Genomic DNA, 23,028 nt, shown 5'->3' with positions numbered 1-23,028 from the left:
AGTCTTTCCTCCTCCTATCCATATGTTCAGTAGTCTTTGACCAGCCATTTGCTGGTTAACTTCCAAAAGTGATTAGTTTATTTTTTGTCGTCTTTTAATAAGGATGAAGAGGATTCTTTTGTAATGAAAGCAATTATTCATGCCATCAATGATGATAATGTTCCCGGCCTACAGCACCTTCTTGGATCCCTTGCCAATTATGACATAAACCAGCCTAACAAGGTAACCTTTTTTTTGCATCCTTTGGTATGTTTTGTTAATGAATTGAGAATTATTTCCTGCCTAGATTTCAGAATAACGAGTGGCTAATGTATTCATCCTCACATAATCCAACGATTGAATAATAGGCAGACTATGCAAAATGATGAATTAAAGTCACCTTTATTACAGTATATGTTACAGAAAATTATATCACTTTGCACACTTGCATAACCAAGGCATGTATGTCTTCTGAAGCATGATAATGATAGTTGTAAGTAATTTCATGTTATCAAGGTAATCAAAATTGGTACAATGATATCAGCTGACTGATTCATTAACATAAAGCCTAGGGCAAATTTTATATTCCTGACAGAGGAAACACTGTCTGCTGCAGATGTTGAGTTTCTAGTAATTTTATTATCATCAGGCAATTGAGCAGATTGAAACAAATAAATCCTCTTGTAGGAGGGAAATTTTACAAAATTAGTGGTCTCTTTTAATCCTCCCCCACCCCCACAACGACATTCATCATGAGGAAATATTTGGATTTCTGAGGGCAATAAGGTTGAGTTTTGTGGGAGTTCAGAGTTGAAAATGATGAGAGCACACATCCTTGCTCACACTGCTTTAGATTTTGAATCTACTATTTCTTGTATACTGGGCTCTAAAGTGCTTTATTAATAATAACATTATTTGGTAAGAACAATTTTATATTTGTCTCAATTTTGTTTTTAAAAACATTTACCTTCTAGGTGCTTGACGACTGCTCAGTAAAATTAAACCAATATTTCTGCAGTGGACTAAGCAGACAGATGTATGACCAGTTCATGATTGTTCTCATATAAATCCTACAGTGAATCATAGAATCCTACAAGAAGAAAGAGGCCATTCGATACATCAAGTCTGCACTGACTGCAATCCCACCCAGGCCCTATCCCCATAACCCCATGCATTTATCCTAGCTAGTCCCCCTGACACCAAGGGTCAATTTAGCGTGGTCACCTAACCCCCACACATTTGGACTGTGGGAGGAAACTAGAGCACCGGAGGAAATCCACATGGAGAACGTGCAAATTCTGCATGGTGACCCAAGCCAGGAATCGAACCTGGTTCCCTGGCACTGTGATGCAGTAGTGCTAACCACTGTACCAAAGTGCCATCCATAAGATGTAATGAAAAACACAACAGTCTTTCAAACTTGTTTTAACAGAGGTGAATTGTTTCACTTAATTTTGTAATGTCACACATATTTAGTAAAGTAAATTTCATAGGATCAATCATAGAATAGATACAACACAACAGGAAGCCATTCAGCCCATTCTCCTCATGCTGGCTTTGTCAGAGCAACTCCCCTTTTCCCTACAGTGCAGAACAGGCCATTTGGTCCATCATGTCTGCACCAACTCTGACAGGGCCTCTCCCCCACCCCATTCCTGTCACGTTTACCGTTACTAAGGTGCAATTTAGCCTGGCCAATCCACCTAACCTGCGCATCTTTGGACTGTGGGAGGAAACTGGAGCACCCGAAGAAAACCCACGCAGACAAGGGGAGAACATGCAAACTCCACTCAGTCACCCAAATCTGGAATTGAACCCGGGTCCCTGGAGCTGTGAGGCAGCTTCGGTGATGACAACTGTTCTTACCTCTAAACCATCACTCTAGAAGTTTATCAAGAATTTATGCATGGCTCTCCCATTGTAATGTACATCGTGTTCCTTGGTGATTATCTGAGAATGAGGGGTTGCAATCCCGATATACAGTCACCCGGCTCTTCTTGCCGTTAGTAGACCTTCCACTGCCTATATGCCGTCAGACTACTTGCCTGGTGTCCAATTTTGGATGAGTCTCAACTTCATCCAACTAAAGGTTGTAGGGTAGGGATTTTCAGTTGGCAGGATTTCTCACCTTACCACATGAGTTCACGGAGAAAGCATTTCCCCCAAGGAATGTTAATTGGCTGGAGGTGAGACTTCCATCCCTCACTCGGGCAAAGTCCAGCCTCAGTGGTGCCACTACCCTCCTGTCCCTGATGTGATCTACCTAGCCTAAGAGATGTGACTGCCTTGTGGATATATCGCAGTGTTGAAGCTCAGACTCCAGCTCGTCCACTCTAAATGAAAGCTCCTTGAGCTGCAGACACTTGTGGCAGATGTAGTTGCCATGGATTGCACAATTGGCCCTTGAGCTGAGCATCCTTCAATAAGTATTCAATTTAAACAAAGGAGGAAAATTAAGACACTTGAGTTTCCATTTCCCACCATGGTTCTTGAATTTATTTAATCTTCCTGCAGCATGGAACACCACCCCTGATGATTGCAGCTGGCTGTGGAAACATCCAGATTCTGAACTTACTCATCCTGAAGGGAGCAAAGATTGACGTACAGGACAAGGTTTGTACTGAAATTCTCCAAAAGCAGTGTTTATATCTGAAAATATTTGATTTCTTGTCACTGAATTGCCATATGTAATGGATATTTGTTGCGTATATGCATTACTTAACCGGAAAGTCTCATTTTGTCTTAAGCTATAGAAAATAAAAGTGGCCATTTGCTATCCATATAATTTTCCTAAAGTTCCTGCAATTTTAAGTTTTATATAAGTTACTGTTTATGCCGACATGTCAAATAAATATTTATTTAATTGACAGGGAACTCAGGTGGTTATTATTGAGACCAATAAAGTTCACTTCAAAGGTTACCTGAAAACTATGATGTTCTTTGTGCATCACACGCTTGAGATGGTTTTTCACTGAATTAATCTCATTTGTCCCTAGTCTGGCTCAAATGCACTTTATTGGGCAGCAAGACATGGCCATACTGAAACATTAAAGTTCTTGCATCAGAAAGAATGTCCACTGAATGTACAAGATAAGGTAAGCAAAATGTAAAATTAATGTTCATAATGTAAGCAAATAGTCTTAAATTAGATTATTTAGAAATGGGTTTATTTGGATAGAGTTATATTTTTTATGATTGAGTTGGTGGTGAGGGGCTCTAGAACTTTTGTTTTGCCTGTTGATTCAATCAAATTTGCAAAGTACTTAGAATTCATAAACTTCAACAGAAAAGTTATATATAAATTGTGATTTCAGGGAAATAGCCAGCTTTGGCAGCATCTCCAGGACAATCTCAAATTTTAAAAGTTACTGCTGGGTGACAAATACGTTTTATAGTTAGCTGTGAGTCAATATTCATTGTGATGTAGCCACCGAAATGTTCAACCATGCCATCCTCTTGCCTAGCTTTGTGGGACTACCATCATTTAGTTCCACACTGACTCTCTGATAGTGGGCAGGACACTGTTCTTACCCGTAAACCATCACTCTGGAAGTTTATCAAGGATTTATCCATGGCTCTCCCACTGTAAAGTACATCCTGTTCCTTGGTGATTATCTAAGAATGAGGGCTTGCAATCCCGATATAGTCACCCAGCTCTTCTTGCTCTTTGTAGTCCATCCACTGCCTATATGCTGTCAGACTACTTGCCTGGCATCCAATTTTGGATGAGTCTCAACTTCATCCAGCTAAAGGTTGTGGGGTAGGGATTTACAGTTGGCAGGATTTCTCACCTTACCACATGAGTTCATGGAGAAAGCATTTCCTCCAAGGAAGGTTAATTGGCTGGAGACGAGACTTCCATCCCTCACTCGAGCAAAGTCCAGCCTCAGTGGTGCCAATCAATTTGATTGGCCAGTAGCTCTGAAGTCTCAGCAATGCCAGCACGAGGACTACATCCAGTCCCCAGTCCCGGAGACCTGGCAAGTGGCAAGAGAAGTGTGATGGAGAGGATGGTGCTGGGGCTGGGGAGAGGACTAGGTTGGGAAAGGGGGTCCTTAAGGAAGTTCCTACATACCCGAAGCTCAAGCTGGGTGGCCAGTGGGCATCCTTTATGCCCTGAACTCCTGGCAGGCTGAAAATTGAGACTGGGCTGACAGCAGCCTGTTGGTAACTCATGATTGGCTGCGTGAGGGTCTCATTTGGGGCAAGGGCTGACAGGCCACCCTTGGCCTCACCTGCCCAAATAGATGGGGAACAGGTTGGGAAAGAGGTGATGAGGAATTTTAAAGTGGCATCTGCCCACTGCCTACAAACCTGCTGGCAGGACTCTCAAACTCTGCCAATGAAGACTGAAACCGTTGTTTTTTTTTTGCCCATGATAAACGGCACTCCTTGTTATTGATTTCTTCTCCCTCCACAGCCACTGTTCCAAGATGAGTCCAATTCTTCAAAATCACAGCAGCCTGTTCAACCTCAAATTATTTTTCATCTTGTACCCTCATCCATGTTACCACCTCAGTCCCATCCACCTTGTTCATGACTTTGTCACCTTCAGATTCAATCATTCTAGTGCTTCTTTTGCATCCTTATCCTTCATATGCCATTGAAATTTAATTTATCAGAAACTCTGCACTTACGTTTTATCTTTCACCAAGTCCCACTCGCCCATCCCATCATTCCCATCTGGCTGCATGGCATTGATTCTCACATCCCCAATAACTTCTTTTTTTTTCAGATCCCATTTTTCATGGGCCTCTTGAAATTTCTAAATGGTCTGATTGAGCTAATTTCCTGCAACTCTCCAGCCTTCAATCATTCCGTTCCTGAGTCAGTCTCTCATGCGTGTCTCCTTCCTCCGCTCCATTACTCATAACTCTGTGTTCAACTGCCAGCTCCTCACATTGTCTGGAATTTCCTCCATAATCTTTCTATGTTTTACTCCTTTAAGACTCTCCTTAAAATCCGCGTGTTTAATCAAACTGCTGGTCATCTTCCCATAATAATATTTGCTCCAGTGTCTCGGTGGCTATTTTCCGCATGTCACTGTTAAGTGCCTTGGAACATTTTTCTATGTTGATGGGATTATATAAATGTATGTTCCTCGTTCTTTCTTGTGATTCTTTATCGTAATCTTCCTGCAACACCGGAGCCTGTTCAGCCCATCAGGACAATGCTGGTGCGTCTAAAATGTTAGTCCCAGTGAGGCTTACAATAAGTCCAGCAGCTCTACTCTTTCCCCTTTGCCTTGCAGATTTTCCCCCTTCAGCCATTTATCCAGTTCTCTTTGGAGTGTTTTTATTGAACTGCTTTTGTCACCCTTTCAGGCAGTGCATTCTAGACCATGCCAGCTTATTATGTTTGCTCATGTCACCTCTGATCCTTTTACCAGTGACGATAAGTCTGTGTCCTCTGGTTACTGTTACTATATGTAGTTCCTTGTTATTTACCATTCATGATTTTGAGCACTTCTATCAAATCTCCTCCTAAGCTAAGGAAAACAGCCCCAGTTTCTTCAGTTCCTCTGCATAAGTGAAGTCTTTCATTCCTGGTACCAATTGAGTGAATCTCCATCCTCTCTGAGGCCATGAATATCCTTTCAATTGTGTTGTGCTCAGAATTGGCCTCAGTACTCCTGTTGGGGCCAAACCCGAGTTTTGTAAAGGTTTTGCAGTAATTTCCTTACTTTTGCAATCAAGATGTGGAGTTGCCAGCGTTAGACTGGGGTAGGTACAGTAAGTAGTCTCGCAACACCAGGTTAAAGTCCAACAGGTTTATTTGGTAGCACAAGCTTTTGGAGCATTGTCCCTTCATCAGGTGATGAATGCTGAATGCTCCGTAAGCACATACTACCAAATAAACCTGTTGGACTTTAACCTGGTGTTGTGAGACTACTTATTTGCAATCAGTGCTGCTGTTTATAAAGTTGAGGATTCCAAATGCCTTAATTGTCTTGTTCACAAGTATTCTACTTCTGCTTTAGTCTTTTAAATAGATAAGTATTAGTGCCTTTTTACATCTTTTATATTCGTAGAACCAGACTGCAAATCATTGTGATTGCCTCTAATTAGCACATCCACAATACAGCTTAAAGCTAAGCTGACAGAACAGGTTGATGGCGAGAAGATGCTGGGGAGGAGGTAGAAAGCCAAACAGTGTATATAAGAGCAATGGGCTGGTAGTGTGCAGTTAGCTCCGAGTGGGCTCAGTTTTGTAGCATAGGGGAGCTGTGTTTCTAATAATGAACCTGAGGAGGGAAGAGGTTTAGCGGAAGGGATAGGGTTAAGTTAATGATCAGGAGAAAGCAGCAATTTGGGGCCATGCTTGTGTTGTCAGGAATGTGGAGTAAAGCAAAGAAGTGCGATGCTGAAGCTGTCAAGAAGCATTGTGGTTTTTTTATATTTGTCCAGTTTGTTATTGGCCAGATAGGCCAGACTGAGTAAGGATGGCAAGGTTTCCTCTCCAAAATCAGTTTGTATGACAATCTGATGGCTTTGGCTAGTTTTACTGTTGCCCACTTAGATTTAAAAAAAATTGAAATCTCCTGTTGTCATGGTGAGACGTTGTTTACTAGCTGAGTTAGCACGTTCAATACATCAGTATATCTATTATGGTTTGTTAAAGCTTGGCATTTTGTTTTTCTGCTTTTGTTGCGATGGGAGTGGGGATCGAATAGAAAGCTGTCATGGCTGTTGTATCTTGGAAAATATTTTCTCTTAAGAGAATTGACCCTTTAGGAGGTGGTTAGCTTTATCGTGCTTTGCTTATCTCAACAAAGGAATGCGAATAAATAGTCGGGAAAAAATATATTTAGAAACCACTGAACAAATGATGGGACATGTGGTAATGAACAAAATGCAAATATTTAAACCAAAATCCAGATTTGCCTCCGAGTTGAACATTTCAGTTTCGGCTGCACTGTTATTCTTAAGCATCAAAGCCATCATCTTTACTGTAACTGGACATTTTCCTGCCTGTCTGTCAGTTGAGTTACACAAAGTTAAATTCAAAATGCGGACAGTACGAAACTGCATAAGTACAAAATATATGCCAAAATAGGATGGTGACTGCAAATAATTGTGAATTATTCACCCTGTAAAAATGTATATACAAACCCACTTGCAAACTGTTGCACTTGTTTAGGTTTTCATATCAAGTCTTCACCAATCAGCCAGTCACCTCCTATAGGAAGGTGTGTTTTCCTGTGCGAAAACATTCTCCAGGATATCCAATTTTCTGCTTTTCTCTGCTTTCCTCTCCCCTACCTAAATCTCCACACTCCCACCCTACATTTTAGGATTTTTCCAATCTTCATTTTGACTTCCTGCACTTTAAACTACATTCAATAAAAGCTGCTGGATGACTGCTGGACTAACTTTTCACTTGTCCAAAGATATTCTGTTTCTGCTTTAATGTTTTAGTAGCTAAATACTGGGAAGTTTTAAAATGCTTTGCGTTCTGAAAACGAGACTGTAAGTGCCTTTGCGAAATGTATCCTTTATATTATTATTCAGAGTTGATATTTGTTTATAATGAATTTTAGTTTGTGTGGAGTGTTTTGAAATCTTAGTTTTGTTTGTATTTCGCTGCAGTCTGGTGAAACTGCCCTCCATGTGGCAGCTCGCTATGGTAATGTGGAAGTGGTACAGTACCTCTGCAACGTTGGGATTAACCCAAACCTTCAAGATAGGGTAAGACTTATAAAATTTACATTTCAATTAAATCACAATTCAATACTGTTATCAGACAATTCAGTTTGGATTTTTTGAGTCATCTGTTGTATTGATACTTGCACGGAATCAGATAATTGATGATCACAGTGAATATGGATTAGGACTAAACTTGATAAATCTCTGGATCTGGCGATCAACATGCCAAAGTGTTGAATGAGATGGCTGTAGAGATAGCAGATGCACTGGTGATCATCTTTCAAAATTCTGTGGATTGGAAAGTAGCAAATAGAATCTGACTCTTTAAGAAAGGAAGGAGAGTGAAAATAGGGAACTACAGCACTGTTAGCCTGGCATCCGTAGTAGGGAAAATATTAGAAAAGATGTGATAATTGGGTATTTAGAAAACGATGGTAGGAATGGGCAGAGTCAAAATGGATCTATAAAAGGTAAATCATGTTTGACAAACTTGTTGAAGGATGTCACTTTGCAGGCTAGATAAGGGAGAACCAGTGGATGTAGTGTATTTGGATTTTCAGAAGGCTTTTGATGAGGTTAGTAAGCAAAAATAGAGCATGTGGGGCTGGGTGTAATACACTGGCATGGATTGAGGGTTGGTTAAAGGATAGAAAGCAGAGGGTCAGAACAAACATGTCACTCCCAGGTTGGCAGGTTGTTATCAGTGGGATACTGCAAAGATCAGTGCTTGGACTTCAGCTATTCACAATATATATTGAAGATTTGAATGTGCAGACCAAATATATTTCCAAGTTCGCTAATGATACAAAACTTGGTAAACAGCAACTTCTGCTACATGAGAAAAGAGGTGCTGTTTGGTTGTCAAGTGGACTCCAGTGATGATGTTGCCATGGAGAATGCACCAAACAATAGCTTATCCCCAGTGCTTTGTTTGATTTGAAAAAAGCACAATGTCTGGATATAGTCTTCCTATTTGTCAAGGACAGACCCAAGAATATGAAGGTATATAGCTTCTAGCAAGCATAAATGAACTGTCTTGTGAGCTCCACTGATAATCTTAAATTGGTTGTTAGTGTAATTCTTAGCTCATGCAGGATGGTTTACCAAATGCTGTCCGATTGCAGAGTCCTAGCTAATGATGGACACTACATAATGAGCTCTCCTCTACTCAACCAGCCTGTGAGAAAGGTGGGAATTATGAGGTCAGGCCACCAGAAGTTGGGTGTCGTACTTGCAGACGGAAAGATGTGCTCCACAAAATTGTCACCCAGTCTGCGCTTGCTCTCCCTATACTGGAGGAGACCACTTGATACCTAAATTGCAGCACACAAAGACACTTTTTTTTGGTCCCAAAAATCATGTTTTTTGTATACATTAAGTGTACAAATTGCCAATCTCCTGCTTTTCTGAAAGAGTATACTGTAACCCTGTTAGTGATCGGTCTCCATTCTTCAATCCACAAATGTATGTTTTACTCACCAGGACCTTTTATAATTGGGTTGAAGATATTAAGTAGACAATACAGACTGTGTTGTGGAAATACCAGTGGTTAGCACTGCCAGGGACCCAGGTTCGTTTCCGGCCATGTGTAATTATGTGTCTGGAGATTGCCTGTTTTCCCTGTGTCTGTGGGTTTCGTCTGGGTGCTCCGGTTTCCTCCAACAGTCCAAAGATGTGTAGATTGAATGGCTTAGCCATGGGGTTAGGGGGAGGGGGTAGGACTCTGGGCCTCGGTAAGATGCTCCTTCAGAGAGTCGGTGCAGACCTGATGGGTGAAATGGCTTCCTCCTGCACTACAGGGATTCTGTGGTTCTATACGTGGGAGTTTAATTCATACCCACTTTGCACTGGATACTGATGGCATTTCAAAATTGCAACTACCCATGCCCAATCTGGCAGACAGTTCACTTTGTACTTGGTGATTAAGTCGAACACAATCTTTGGAGGGATTTTTCGAGGCTTCAAAGGCCAACTTGTACGTCAACATCCATGGAACCCATAACTCGCTGCTTCACGTGGAAGGAGTGTTTTGAATGATTGGCAATAGGAGGTAAAAGGGCAAATGTTAATATTCTGCATTTGGATGGGAAGAGGACAAATGTAGGGAGTAACAATCTTCAATCGTATCAGTATTCTGCTTTTCAATTATTCATAACATAAGAAATAGGAGCAGGAGTAGGCCACCTAGCCCTTCAAGCCTGCCCCGCCATTCAATAAGATCATGGCTGATCTGAAGTGGATCAGTTTCACTTTCCCATTTTCTCCCCATAACCCTTAATTCCCTTGTCTATCAGAAATCTATCCACCCGTGACTTAAATATATTCAACGAGGTAGCCTCCACCACTTCAATGGGCAGAGAATTCCAGGGATTCACCACCCTTTGAGTGAAGAAGTTCCTCCTCAACTCCGTTCTAAACTGATCGCCCTCCCCACCTTATTTTGAGGCTGTGCTGTCTAGTTCCGCTATCCTTTCTAAGCGGGAAGAATCTCTGCCTCTACCCTATCTAGCCCCTTCACTATCTTGTAAGTCTCTGTAAGATCCCCCCTCAGCGTTCTAAACACTAACGAGTACAGACCCAGTCTATTCAATCTCTCTTCATAAGCTAACCCCGTCATCTCCGGTATCAGCCTGGTCAACCTTCTCTGTACTCCCTCCAAGGCCAATATATCCTTTCACAAATACGGGGACCAAAACTGCACACAGTACTCCAGCTGCGGCCTCACCAGTGTCTTGTACAGTTGCAGCAAGACCTCCCTCCTTTTATATTCAATCCTCCTCGCTATAAAGGCCAACATTCCATTCGCCTTCTTGACCACCTGCTGCACCTGCAGACTAAGTTTTTGCGATTCGTGCACAAGGACCCCCAGGTCCCTCTGCACTGTAGCATGCTGCAGCTTTTCACCCTTTAAATATTAATCCCTCCTACTATTATTTACACCAAAGTGGATAACCTCACATTTACCAACGTTGTACTCCATCTGCCAGCTCCTCGCCCACTCGCTCAGCCTATCCAGATCCCTCTGCAGACTTTCCACGCCCTCCATGCAATTTGTTTTTCCACTCATCTTTGTGTCATCAGCAAATTTTGTTACCCTACACTCAGCCCCCTCCTCCAGATCATCTATATAAATGGTAAACAGTTGAGGCCCCAGCACTGATCCCTGCGGCACTCTACTAGTCACCAACTGCCAACCAGAATAGCACCCATTGATACCAACTCTCTGCTTCCTGTTAGACAACCAATCCTCAATCCATGCTAACACCTTACCCCCAACTCTGTGTACCCTAACCATGCTACCTGTTAGGTGAATTCCCACCAATGTTACTTGTTTACAGGAAATGAATTCAATATCTTGTGTTAGAATGTACACTATATTTTGCTTTACTTTAGCAAAAGGAAGCACTTAACAGCTACAAGAGATGTACAAAAAATATATAGGTTTAAGGAGCAAAAGGAGAGCAGTTGTGTTCCTGCCTGTCAAATAAGATATCTAGCATAATCCCACCTTCCAGCTCTTGGTCCATAGCCCTGTTAGTTCCAACCTTTTGGTGCATATCCAAGTGTTTTTTGTAAATGCAATCAGCGTTTGAAGCTTCCAACATCAATGAGGAGAACAGTGTCAAAACAAGGCATTATAAATGACAAATGGTGGTTGGCCTTTTATAGAAATAATACAAAATAACTTTCTCTTCAAACTACTTGCAGTCGAGGAATCAAGTATGCTTAAACTTGTGGCAAGCAATCCTGTTAGAAATCCGCAAGTTGATTTACAACAGTACCAGTAAGGAGATAGAGCCTACTAAAAGTGATATGTGATATTAATTTGCCTGTAACCATAAAGACATCCACTGATAGGGTTTGAACAATGCAGATTTAGCCAGTGCTGATTATTTAGCCGATGGGAAATAAAAATAAAGAATGATAAATGTCAGCAAAGGCCCTTGACATTTATGGAACACTTAACAGAACATAAAAACTCTTACTTTGCTATTGCAGTTTGAGTTCACAATCATTTTAATTATGAACAGTTGCAGCTCAGGTACCTAAGAACAGGTTAAATAATCTTGCAGAATTTTTTTAGTGTGTCATTCAATGACAGTGTGAATGAATGTTCTTGTTGGAGGTTGTTTCCTTCCCCTAATTACTCTTGGTGCTGATATATCAGGAATGGTGTATTTGTGTGCAACCCACTTAACATTTGTCAGCAGGCTGTTGACCTGTAGGGACCACCACACCCAAACCTGATTCTGCCGCTGAGCAATATCCACATACTTGCACATGAGAAAGGGTCACTAGATAAATGGAAGGAGAGGAGATCTGGGTGATATGTTCTTCCCACTGCAGTGGCCTTGGCTGAGAGCAGCTATCTGAACAGAGAGCCAGAATCCAACCTAGAACTCTGGAGCCTTGTGTCACACCTTGCAGTTGCTAGTTCAGTCACTGGAGGAGCTCGTTCATGCTGTCATTTTCCCATTCTTTGAAAATAAATCAGAAACTTAACAGTAGAATATCACCATTGGATACAGATGGGCAGTGTGGGCCTATTCAGCTCATCGTAACTGATCCACCCAGAATTCCTCCAACACAACAACCAACTCTTAAATCCATTGCTTGGGTTGATCATTCCCTTGTCTGATTAGAAACATTCTGGCATCTATTTAAAAATAATCACGTCTCACTTCTGAAAACAGTGAATCAGTGCCACTTAAATAGCATTGCAAGATTTAGTATATTGAACCAATTTGTCCACCAGTCAGACTGCTTGATTCCATGAAACACATGATTGAGTTCATAATTCTGCTAACAGCCTCACTGAACCTAAAAGACTAATTTTATAATTGTGGAAAATCATTTTAATTCCGGTGAATTCCAAGTTTTTAATACCTTTTAGAAAGTACATGATGTTTCAGTTTGTACCTTGATCCCTTTTGCATGTGATCATTTATTTTGTTCTCTACAAAAGTTCATTAAAGCTGAAGGATATTCAGGGCATTTTACTTCCTGATTTATTGTCTGAGAATACTTACCTTGTCTGATGACATTATTGCTGGATGCCTGGAGATTCCCTTGAATTGACACCAAGTTAAGAGTAATGTCAAAAAAGGGGAAATCCACACTAAATCTTTCTGAGTAGTTTCCTTCAAGGTCATTGGCAAGTGCCATCATTTGTGATCACAAACACTGAGCTAATGTTGCTTTAATCTGTTTATTTCTGTGTGTTTTAGTACTTGAAATATTCAGTTGTTTCTGCTATTTAGATATGGTCTGATTATAACTTTAACTGCATTCACACGGTTGGTAAGTACTTTTTGGGGAGGCAGTGGTATAGTGATATTGTCGCTGGACAAGTAATCCAGAGACCTAGGGTGTTACTTTGGGGACCCGGATTTAAATTCCAGCACAGCAGATGGTGAGATTTGAATTCAATGAAAATTTGGAATTTAAAATCTAATGATGACCATGAAACCATTGTCAATTGTTGCATTAACCCAGTTGGTTCACTAATGTCCTTTAGGGAAGGAAATCTGCCAGCCTTCCCTCATGTGGTCTACATGTGACCCCTGATCCACAATGTGATTAACTCTTAAATGCCCTCACAGATGGACAAAAAAATGCTGGCCCAGCCAGCAACACCCACATTCCATAAATTAATTAAAAAAAAGTTGATTCATTGCCTTAGAGAATTTCTCATATCAATACTTGAATAAAATTAATAAACTTGCAACACTGTACTGGAGAGGTTTTTAAGTTATTTATTAGTGACACAAGTAGACTTACATTAACACTGCAATGAAGTTACTGTGAAAATCTCCTAGTCGCCACACTCCGGCACCTATTCAGGTACACCGAAGGAGAATTTAGCATGGCCATTGCACCTAACTCTCACGTCTTTTGGCCTGTGGGAGAAAAGCAGAGCACCCAGAGGAAACCCACGCAGACACGGGGAGAACATGCAAACTCCACACAGTCAGTGACCCATGCAGGAACCAAACCCAGGTCTCTGGCACTGTGAGGCAGCAGTGCTAACCACTGTGCTGCCGTGCTGCCCCTATACAATGAGGTTCAATGCAATGGACAATTTATACTAGACATTTAACATACTTCTTCATTTTCTAGTCATTCAGCCAGCCTGTTAGTTGGCACGGTAACATGTGAACAAATCAGAGGTGCTGGTTGCATTACAGGAGCCCCAGGTAGCGGTTCAGCTTCTGCTCCTATACTAGACAGCCCCGTGCAATTGCACAGTTGCTTCATCCCGGCAGTCTGGTGCAGCATTTGTAGTTGTTACCTCTTAATATTTTATTTTTGTTAATATGTCCATTTTTTTAAAAATTTTAATCCTTTTTATATTTCATTGTTCTAGGACCAAGAGACTCCTCTGCATTGTGCAGCTTGGCATGGTTACTATGCTGTGGCTAAAGCACTCTGTGAAGCTGACTGCTCTGTTCATGTGAAAAATAAAGAAGGAGAGACTCCCCTCCTGACAGCAGCAGCAAGAGGCTATGTGGATATTGTGGAGTGTCTGATAGAACACAATGCCGACATTGATGAAGTTGACACGGTAAGATTGGAATGTGTGGCACGTTGAAATTTCCAGCTTCACAATATTGCAAATCATTTTCTTTCAAGGATGTTTGATTCTCACATGCACTGTGTACTGGATGTGTCTATCTATATGCTTTTCTGCTGGCTTTGGAGCTGGTTGATTGGAATCTTAGTTATGTATAATTGCTGTTTTAGCAGCAAAGCTAGTAAAGATCTTCTTTGCCACCAGTGACTGCTAGCTTATAGTGCTGTTTTTTTTTTCAGTATCCCAATAGCCCTATATTTTGCAAAAGTGATATTACAACATTAGTCACGTTGCTCTGTTCTTGACACATACAGGATTTAAGCACATGAGTCATTTCCCCTGCTGAATATCATTCTGTGAGAACAGATCTATTCTTCCCAGATGATTAAGATGCAATTATGATTACTTCAAGCAAAATTTCTGCCTAAGGACGATAAGCACATTTACATTGACACTTGTTTAGCTGGAGACTAGCAACCATGGTGTAGGTTCCTGTGTTTACATTGTTAAATCAGGTGCTCATCCCAGCATCAGAATGTAAATGCGCAAAAAAGTGGATTTACATTTCTGATGCCAGGGCGAAGGCAAGATTACAACAAAAATACATGGAGTGGTGGTAGATGCTGATATCCTGCAATCCAAAGTAAATAACTGACATTGTAAGAGTGTGCTTTGATTCTGCTCTCAGCTAACATCACTAAGTAGCTAGCGATGATTGAGAATGTGCCAGATTTTCAGAAAATGGACAATGCAAATGTAACACAATGCACTGAATTTGACATTTCTGCAACCATTGAATTATTCCACACTAATGTATGCATATGGGTTGAAAGCATATGACGTTAATTGCCACAATTCCCAAAATAAGCAGAAATGACTTAGAAATTGCAGAAGTCTTAGTTTGTCAAATGGTACATTTGGATTTTGAAACCTTCACACCCAGTGAGCAAGTGCAGGTCATCAAACCACTGAGGAACCAAGAGGACAGTTTTAGATTCTTCGTCACGCATCAGATGGAGGAATTAAAACAAATCCTTGTGATGTTTGCTGCAGCAGCGAGAAAGAAAAGGCTTGGTTAAATTCTAAATTACATTTACATTGTGTTTCCTTTCCTCCAAACGTGCATGTGACACCTTTTAAGCAAGGTATGGCTGTAAACCACATAGATGGAGAAGAACTTAGTAGCAATCCTTGCAAAGCAGAAGTTGCATTAGGATATGACCAGGTTCCGCTGTGAGACTGCCAACTCCTTCCCAACGTGCGTGTGAATATGCACACATACGGTCACCGGTACTTTCCATCGTACCTCATCTATAATAGATAGAGCAGGCAACTGGAATCCTAGCCCAGATAAGATATCACTGCTTTTGACTAATTCACGCTGTCAGATAGGCAAGATGCTAAATTTAATCACTGATCTGTGCTGATCTCCATGTGCTGGAGTCGTAGTGCTACAGTTGGTTGCAGCATATCTGGTCATGGTGTTGAAAATTAGTCAGCATTCCTGTTGCTAATAGCTGGAGCTTGGACAGAAAGCAAAGCAAAAACTCTGGGATCATGGCCCATCATCTGGAGAAATCTGCAAAGGGGGTTGGAGGGAAGAAAAGTTACTGAGCTGGAAAAAGAAATGGAGTAAGTTGGGAAGGGAAACTGGTGAATATGGATGCTTTGAAGTCTTTGTCCTCGAGGACTAAAAATGAAGTTAAATCATAAAGATTCCGCACGGAGATTAGAGACACAGACATAAGATCATTATTTGAAAATTGAGCTTGAATTTGCCTCCCATTTGCTATTTCCACTAAGTTTCTAAGGTAACGCTTGGGTTATATTTGCAAGACATTCTTGCTTTTGCTTCAGAATTTCCCAATTGTATGAGTTAATTCCCATTGGTTTTAGCAAGTGGCACATCAATTAAAATAATCATCTAATGCTGAATATGATGTGATGTTCCAGTGGTGTGACTTGTTCCCCCACACGCAGCTGCCACGGTCAGAGCATTCTTTGTTGCAAGTTTCTTAAACTTTCACCAAGTGCATCATTGACTGTGAGCTGCTTGAGAGCCCGAGTTGGTGGAAGTTAGGGTGCCATTTCATTTGGGTTTTTCCTAGGTTGTTCCCAAACAAGGGACATTTTTCTATGTTAGAATCATCCTTTTACTAGCTATTTACTACTTCACATTGGGTTAAATTGTTCCGAGTCCATTTTCAAACTAAAGACTGAGGATGTGGAGGCATGTCCCCTACTGAGCTGGGGGAAGACTCTTGCAGGATACAGGGAAAGAATTCACCTTCTAGGCAGGGGCCACTCAAGAGTCGTGAATGGTGCAAACTTGTCTGCTACTCCATTTACAAGTTAACGGGTTTGTCAAAAGGACCATTGAACATATCTCAGTGCCCTAATTTATATATCAAAGGGGTCTGGTGCTTTTTTTTAAAGATGTGGCGATGCCGGCGTTGGACTGGGATAAGCACAGTAAGATGTCTCTTAACACCAGTTAAAGTCCAACAAGTTTATTTGGTAGCACAAACCACAAGCTTTCCAAGCGCTGCTCCTTCATCAGGTGAGTGGGAGTTCTGTTCACAAACAGGCATATAAAGACGCAACTCAATTTACAAAATAATGGTTGGAATGTGAGTCTTTACAGGTAATCAAGCCTTAAAGGTGCAGACAATGTGAGTGGAGAGACAGTTAAGCACAGGTTAAAGAGTTGTGTATTTTCTCCAAACAGGACAGTTCGTGAGATTTTGCAAGCCCAGGCAAGTCATGGGGGTTACAGATAGTGTGACATGAACCCAAGACCCTGTTTGAGGCCGTCCTCATGTGTGCTGAACTTGGCTATCTGTTTCTGCTTAGCGATTCTGCGTTGTCGTGTGTCGTGAAGGCTGCCTTGGAGAACGTTTACCCGAAGATCAAGGACCGAGTGCCTGCGACTGCTGAAGTGTTCCCCAACAGGAAGAGAACATTCCTGCCTGGTGATTGTCAAGCGGTGTTCATTCATCCGTTTTCGTAACATCTGCATGGTCTGCCCAATGTACCATTCCTCAGGGCGTCCTTTCCTGCAGCGTGTCAGGTAGACAGTGTTGGCCGAGTTGCAAGTGTATGTACCGTGTACCTGGTGGGTGGTGTTTTCACGTGAGATGGTGGCATCCGTGTTGATGACCCAGAGGTTGCTGTGGCAGGGTTGTATGGTGTCGTGGCCACTGTTCTCCTGAAGGCTGGGTAGTTTGCTGTGGACAGTGGTCTGTTTGAGGTTGTGCGGTTGTTTGAAGGCAAGAAGTGAGGGTGTGGGGATGGCCCTGGCACGATGTTCATCTTCATCGGTGACGTGTTGGAAGGCTTGCTAGAAGTTGTCATAGCTTCTCCGCTCCGGGGAAGTACAGAACAACAAAGGGTACTCTGTCTGCCATGTCTCGTGTTTGTCTTCTGAGGAAATCAATGCAGTTTTTCGCTGTGGCGCACTGGAACTGTCAATCGATGAGTCGAGCACCATATCCTGCTCTTATGAGGGCATCTTTCAGTGTCCCAGAAGACAAACACAGGACACGGTGGACCTTCGTCTCTCCAGGGCCATCCCCACACCCCTACTTCTTGCCTTCAAACAATCGCACAACCCCAAACCATTGTCCGCAGCAAACTACCCAGCCTTCAGGGGAACAGTGACCACAACACCACATAACCCTGCCACAACAACCACTGCAAGACATGCCGGATCATTGACGCGGAGGCCATCATATCATGTGAGAACACCAGGCACACAGTACATACTGTTGCAACTCGGCCAACATTGTCGACCTGATACACAGCAGGAAAGGTTGTCCCGAGGCATGGTACACTGAGGAGACCGTGCTACAACAATGGATGAATGAAAACTGCTCAACAGTCACCAGGCAGGAACGTTCTCTTCCTGCTGGGGACCACTTCAGTAGTCATGGACACTCAGCCTCTGATCTTCGGGTAAGCGTTCTCAAAGGCAGCCTTCACGACACACAACAGCGCAGAGCTGCTGAGCAGAGACTGATAGCCAAGTTCCCCACACATGAGGACGGTCTGAACCAGGATCTTAGGCTCATGTCACACTATCTGTAACCCCCACGACTTCCCTAGGCTTGCAAAATCTCACTAACTGTCCTGTCTGGAGACAATACGCATCTTTTTAACCTGTGCTTAACCCTCTCTCCACTCGCATTGTCTGTACCTTTAAGGCTTGATTACCTGTAAAGACTTGCATTCCAACCATTATTTTGTAAATTGAGTTTATGTCTTTATATGTCCTGTTTATAAACAGAACTCCCACTCACCTGATGAAGGAGCAGCATTCTGAAAGCTTGTGGCTTATGCTACCAAATAAACCTATTGGACTTTAACTGGTGTGAGACTTCTTACTGTTTTTTTTAAGGCATTTTGAAATCTGTCAGTATGACCGAGATCTCCTCAAATTTGGATACAGGTCATCCCACAGCTAAATCAAAACACTTTGCACTCATTTTGCATCTCAAAAATTACACAACAAACAGTAATTTTTATCCCAATGTGTTTTGTCATAGAGAGTACATGTTTATATTTAATTTTTTTTAGGATGGTCACACAGCCTTGCATTTAGCAGTTCGAAGATGTCAAATAGAAGTGGTGAAGTACCTACTAAGCCAAGGATGCTTCATTGACGTACAGGATCTACATGGCAATTCAGCTCTGCATGTAGCCTGCAAGGACGGCAACATAGCTATCGTTATGGCCCTGTGTGATGCAAACTGCAACCTAGATGTAACTAATAAGGTAATACTATCACCTTTTAAGGCTTTTCTATTTTAATGTGCACCTTGTTTTATATTTGTGCATCCCTTCTGTGAATTTGTACTATAGTGGCACAAATTATAAGAGGGCAGCACCATGGCGCAGTGGTTAGCATGGCTGCCTCATAGTGCCAGGGGCCTGGGTTTGATTCCAGCCTCAGAAAACTGTGGTATTTGCATGTTCCCCCCATGTCTGCATGGGTTTTCTCCAGAAGTTCCGGTGTCCTCCCACAGACCAAAGATGTACAGGTTAGGTGGATTGGTCATGGTAGTTGCAGGGCAGAGGGAGTGGGCCTGGGTAAGTTGCTCTTTTGGAGAGTCAGTGCAGACTTGATGGGCTGAATGGCCTCCTTTTGCACTGTAGGGATTACATAGAACATAGAACATAACAGCGCAGAACAGGCCCTTCGGCCTGTTCTATGACAATTCTATGACAATTGTACAATACATTATCATTACTACGAGATTTTGTTATTCCTAACCAAATAAGTCTTGTACCTTCTTGTTGGAGAAAATCTTGTACTACTAACTGAGCTTTCTTATGACAAACATCCTTTACAAAGGAAAATCTATCCGTCACTGGATGGGCAAAACCCATTTGATCAGGCATGTTTGACATTGGATGCAGGCAGCAATAGAAATCCTTTCTCCTTTAATCTTTGGCAGCACTGTGTTCATGTTAAACTGTGCAACAGCAGCATGGAACCTTATTCTCCCGGCCTTATTCTGTGATAAATACCATCCTGCAACTCAGAGATTTCTGTGCTCCTCCGAATCAGGATTCATATGCATTCCCAGTTTTCTTCACTCCACCATTCCCAGTCATGCCATTGTCTCTAGGCCCTCAGCTCTTCCCCTCTTCCTCTCCGTTACTCTCTCCTCCTTGTGCCATTTCTTAAACATACCAATTTGTCACATGTCATGATATCCCTCTGTTTTCTGTTTGATAACATTCCTGAAGCACCGTGGTGTATTTTACGACTCAACATGGCTGGACAAATGCAAGCTGCTGTTAACTAGGTTCTGAGAATAAGATTTTCTACTTTTCGGTCATCCACCTCCACGTAACATAAAGTGATCCTAATTTTGTTAAATGGTACATAAACAGTTCTAAAGGCCTCAATCTGACAATCATGGAATATTATAATTTTATCCTTAGTCAGCATATGACATTTCGCCTTATTTCCTGATTTTTTTTTTGGTCAGATCTTAAGGTGACCTCCAAGATACAGTCTCATCCCTCATCTCCCCACTACATCCTGCACATAATTTGTTCAGGCATATTGCCTGCTCATGTGAAGATGATTGCATGGTTAAGACCTATGAATTAAGGATAATGAATTAAGAGACTCTGCCACGTTGCCCGCCACCACACTGATATGAGGGTTAAATAATGAGTATAGGTCAGGATACAAGAAATAGGTGCAGGAGTAGACCATTCAAGCCTGTTTTGCCATTAAGTATGATTATGGTTTATTATCTACTTCAACTCCAAAATCTAGTGATTAAATATACTGAACAACTGAATATCTGCTGCTCCCTCGAGTAGAAAATTCCATAGATTCGGAACCCTTTGAGTAAGGACGTTTCTCCTCGTCTTGGTTGTAAATGGCTAACTCTTTATTCTGAGACTGACTCCTCGTCCCACCTTCTTCAGCCAGTAGGTGCCCTCTCCCAAAAACAACCTCCCAGCCTCTGTCATATCAGGTCTGTTAGGAATGTTGTCTGTTTCAATGAAGTCGCCCCTCATTCTCCTTAACTCTTAAGGTATGTAGATCGAGTTGCTCCTCATTTTTAAGCCCCTAATCACAGGAATCAGTCGCATGTTGCATAGATTAGGGCTGTATAGAACATTTAGGGGTGTTTGTTTAATATAATTAAAATAATTCGATAGAACAGGTGAGGAGAAAGTATTTCTTTTGACAAGAGAGTCCAGAATCTTAAAATTAGAAATAAAAACCGAAAAACTGGGAAAAAAAAAACCAATAGGTCTGGCAGCCACAATGGAGAGAGAAGCAGAGTTCACATTTTGAGTTTAATATGACCCTTAAAATTAGAATTAAGCCTTTCAATGCTGATGTTAGCAAGCACTCCTTCACACATAGGGTAGTGAAAATCTGGAAATCTCCCAAATGTTTATTGAGATTGGGTCAATTGAAAATTTCAAACCTGAGATTGATAGATCTTTGTTAGACAAGAGTGCTGTCATGACGTCAGAGTTTTACAGCACAGAAAGAGGCCCTTTGGCGCATTGTGCCTGCACCGGCCTTCGGGCACCTATCCTAATCCTATTTCCCAATGCTTGGTCTGTAGCCTTGTATATTACCCTGTTTCAAGTGCTCATCTAAATGCTTTTTTAACACATCGGCACAGTGGTTAGCACTGCTGCCTCACAGTGCCAGGGACCTGGCCAATGTGTTAAAAAAGCATTTAGATTCCTGGCTTGGATCACTGTCTGTGTGGAGTTTGTACATTCTCTCCTTGACTGTGTGGGTTTCCTCTCACAGTCCAAAGATGTGCACGTTCGATGGATTGCCCCTTGGTGTCACGGGGACTAGCTAGGGTAAATGCATGGGGTTATGAGGATAGGACGTGAGTGGGATTGTGGTCGGTGCAGACTCAGTGGGCCAAATGGCCTCCTACACTGTTGGATTCAATGAAAAGTTGAGGGTTCCCATTCTTTTTGGCTGTGAGTTTCAGATTCCCACAATCCTATGGGAGAAAACATTTTCCCTCAAATCCCTTCTAAATCTCTTAAATCTAAGCCCCCTGGTTATTGATCTGTCTAATAAGAGGAAATATTTCTTCCTATCTACCCTATCTATGTCCCTCGTAATTGTGTACACCTCAGTCAGGTCCCCTCTCAGCCTTCTCTGCAGAAAGGAAAATAACTCCAGCCTAACCAACCTCTCTTCATAGCTGAAACATTCCAGCCTAGGCAACATCCTGATGAATTCTCTTTGCATCTTTTCAAGGGCAGAGAGATCCTCCTTTTATCCTGATAACCAGTGGTACACACTATTCCACCTGTAGCCTATTGAGTTCAGATTCCACTATCTGCAGTGGCGGGATTCAAGCCCAGGTCCCCAGAACGTTAGTTGAGTTTCTGGATTACTAGTCTTAATGATAATACCACTAGACCATCGCCTCCCCTTGACATCATTTTGCTCCAAATACCCAAACATTCTCATTCTCCCTCCAGGTGATGTCGCTCTCCCAACTGCTCATTCACCTCTTACATGACTCTGTGACAAATATTTGGTCTACAACTTGTGTAGATGTGTTTTTCTCCAAACAGTTGTAAAAAGCAATAGGTGTAACATCAGGCCTGACTTTACGATGTGTTCTAATGCCTAAATATACAAAGCATTAAGTGACTTTGCTGTAGTAAACAGTAGATAATGTTTGCTGGAGTTATTTTACACCTTAACGCAAAGATAATGATGTTACAGTTGTACCTTCTGTTTTTTAGTGATTAAGTTTTTTTTGTTCCAAAGAGTAATTGAGCTATAAAAGTTTACAACACTTCCATTCGGCCAATTATATCTCTGCCAGCTCTTTGCAAAAGTTATGCAACGTTATCCCCATTGACCTTGCATCCTATCGTCTTTGCTTGAAACATTTATCCAATTGTCCCTTAAAATATAATGGTCTGTTATTCAATCAGTCTTGTACTGTTCTATCTTCTGTATAAAGAAATTTCTGTTAACCTCTCTCTCCACACACACATTGACAATCTTGCATTAATGACCACTTATCACTGACTTCCTTTAGCCTTATTTACTGCTGTGTAGATAGTCTAGTATCAAGTCTCTCATAATTAAAGTTTCCCATCACTGACATCATCATAGTGAGCCCAGACCTCCTCAGTACTTTAATTACTGAATAACTATTTTTTAAAAAATGATCATTACTTTTTCTATGCTCTATCCCTTTTTATGAAACCCAAAATATTGTGTGGCTTTTGTGCATCTACAGGTGCACTATTTCTGATTAGCCCAATTTACCAAGGGGTGAATGTATGAAAACAAGTCACAGT

General features: G+C 41.7%; 1 protein-coding gene across 5 annotated transcripts in view; it reads left to right on the top strand.

Moving 5' to 3' along the window:
- The window catches only part of dapk1 (death-associated protein kinase 1), a 198,253-nt gene that overhangs the window by 117,608 nt on the left and 57,617 nt on the right, over positions 1–23,028 (top strand). For all 5 annotated transcript variants that reach the window (XM_080188807.1, XM_080188809.1, XM_080188808.1 and 2 more), the window contains exons 12-17: positions 103–222; positions 2,494–2,592; positions 2,976–3,074; positions 7,569–7,667; positions 13,993–14,190; positions 18,775–18,972. In XM_080188807.1, coding sequence (XP_080044933.1) covers positions 103–222; positions 2,494–2,592; positions 2,976–3,074; positions 7,569–7,667; positions 13,993–14,190; positions 18,775–18,972 — 813 coding nt within the window. The remainder of the gene's footprint in view (positions 1–102; positions 223–2,493; positions 2,593–2,975; positions 3,075–7,568; positions 7,668–13,992; positions 14,191–18,774; positions 18,973–23,028) is intronic.

Source organism: Carcharhinus amblyrhynchos, chromosome 5 (genome assembly GCF_965287045.1).
Source record: "Carcharhinus amblyrhynchos chromosome 5, sCarAmb.v2.hapA, whole genome shotgun sequence".
In the NCBI taxonomy this organism is placed as follows: Eukaryota; Metazoa; Chordata; class Chondrichthyes; order Carcharhiniformes; family Carcharhinidae; genus Carcharhinus; species Carcharhinus amblyrhynchos.
Note: the sequence above shows the minus strand (reverse complement) of the source record. Positions and strands in the feature narration are given on the sequence as shown.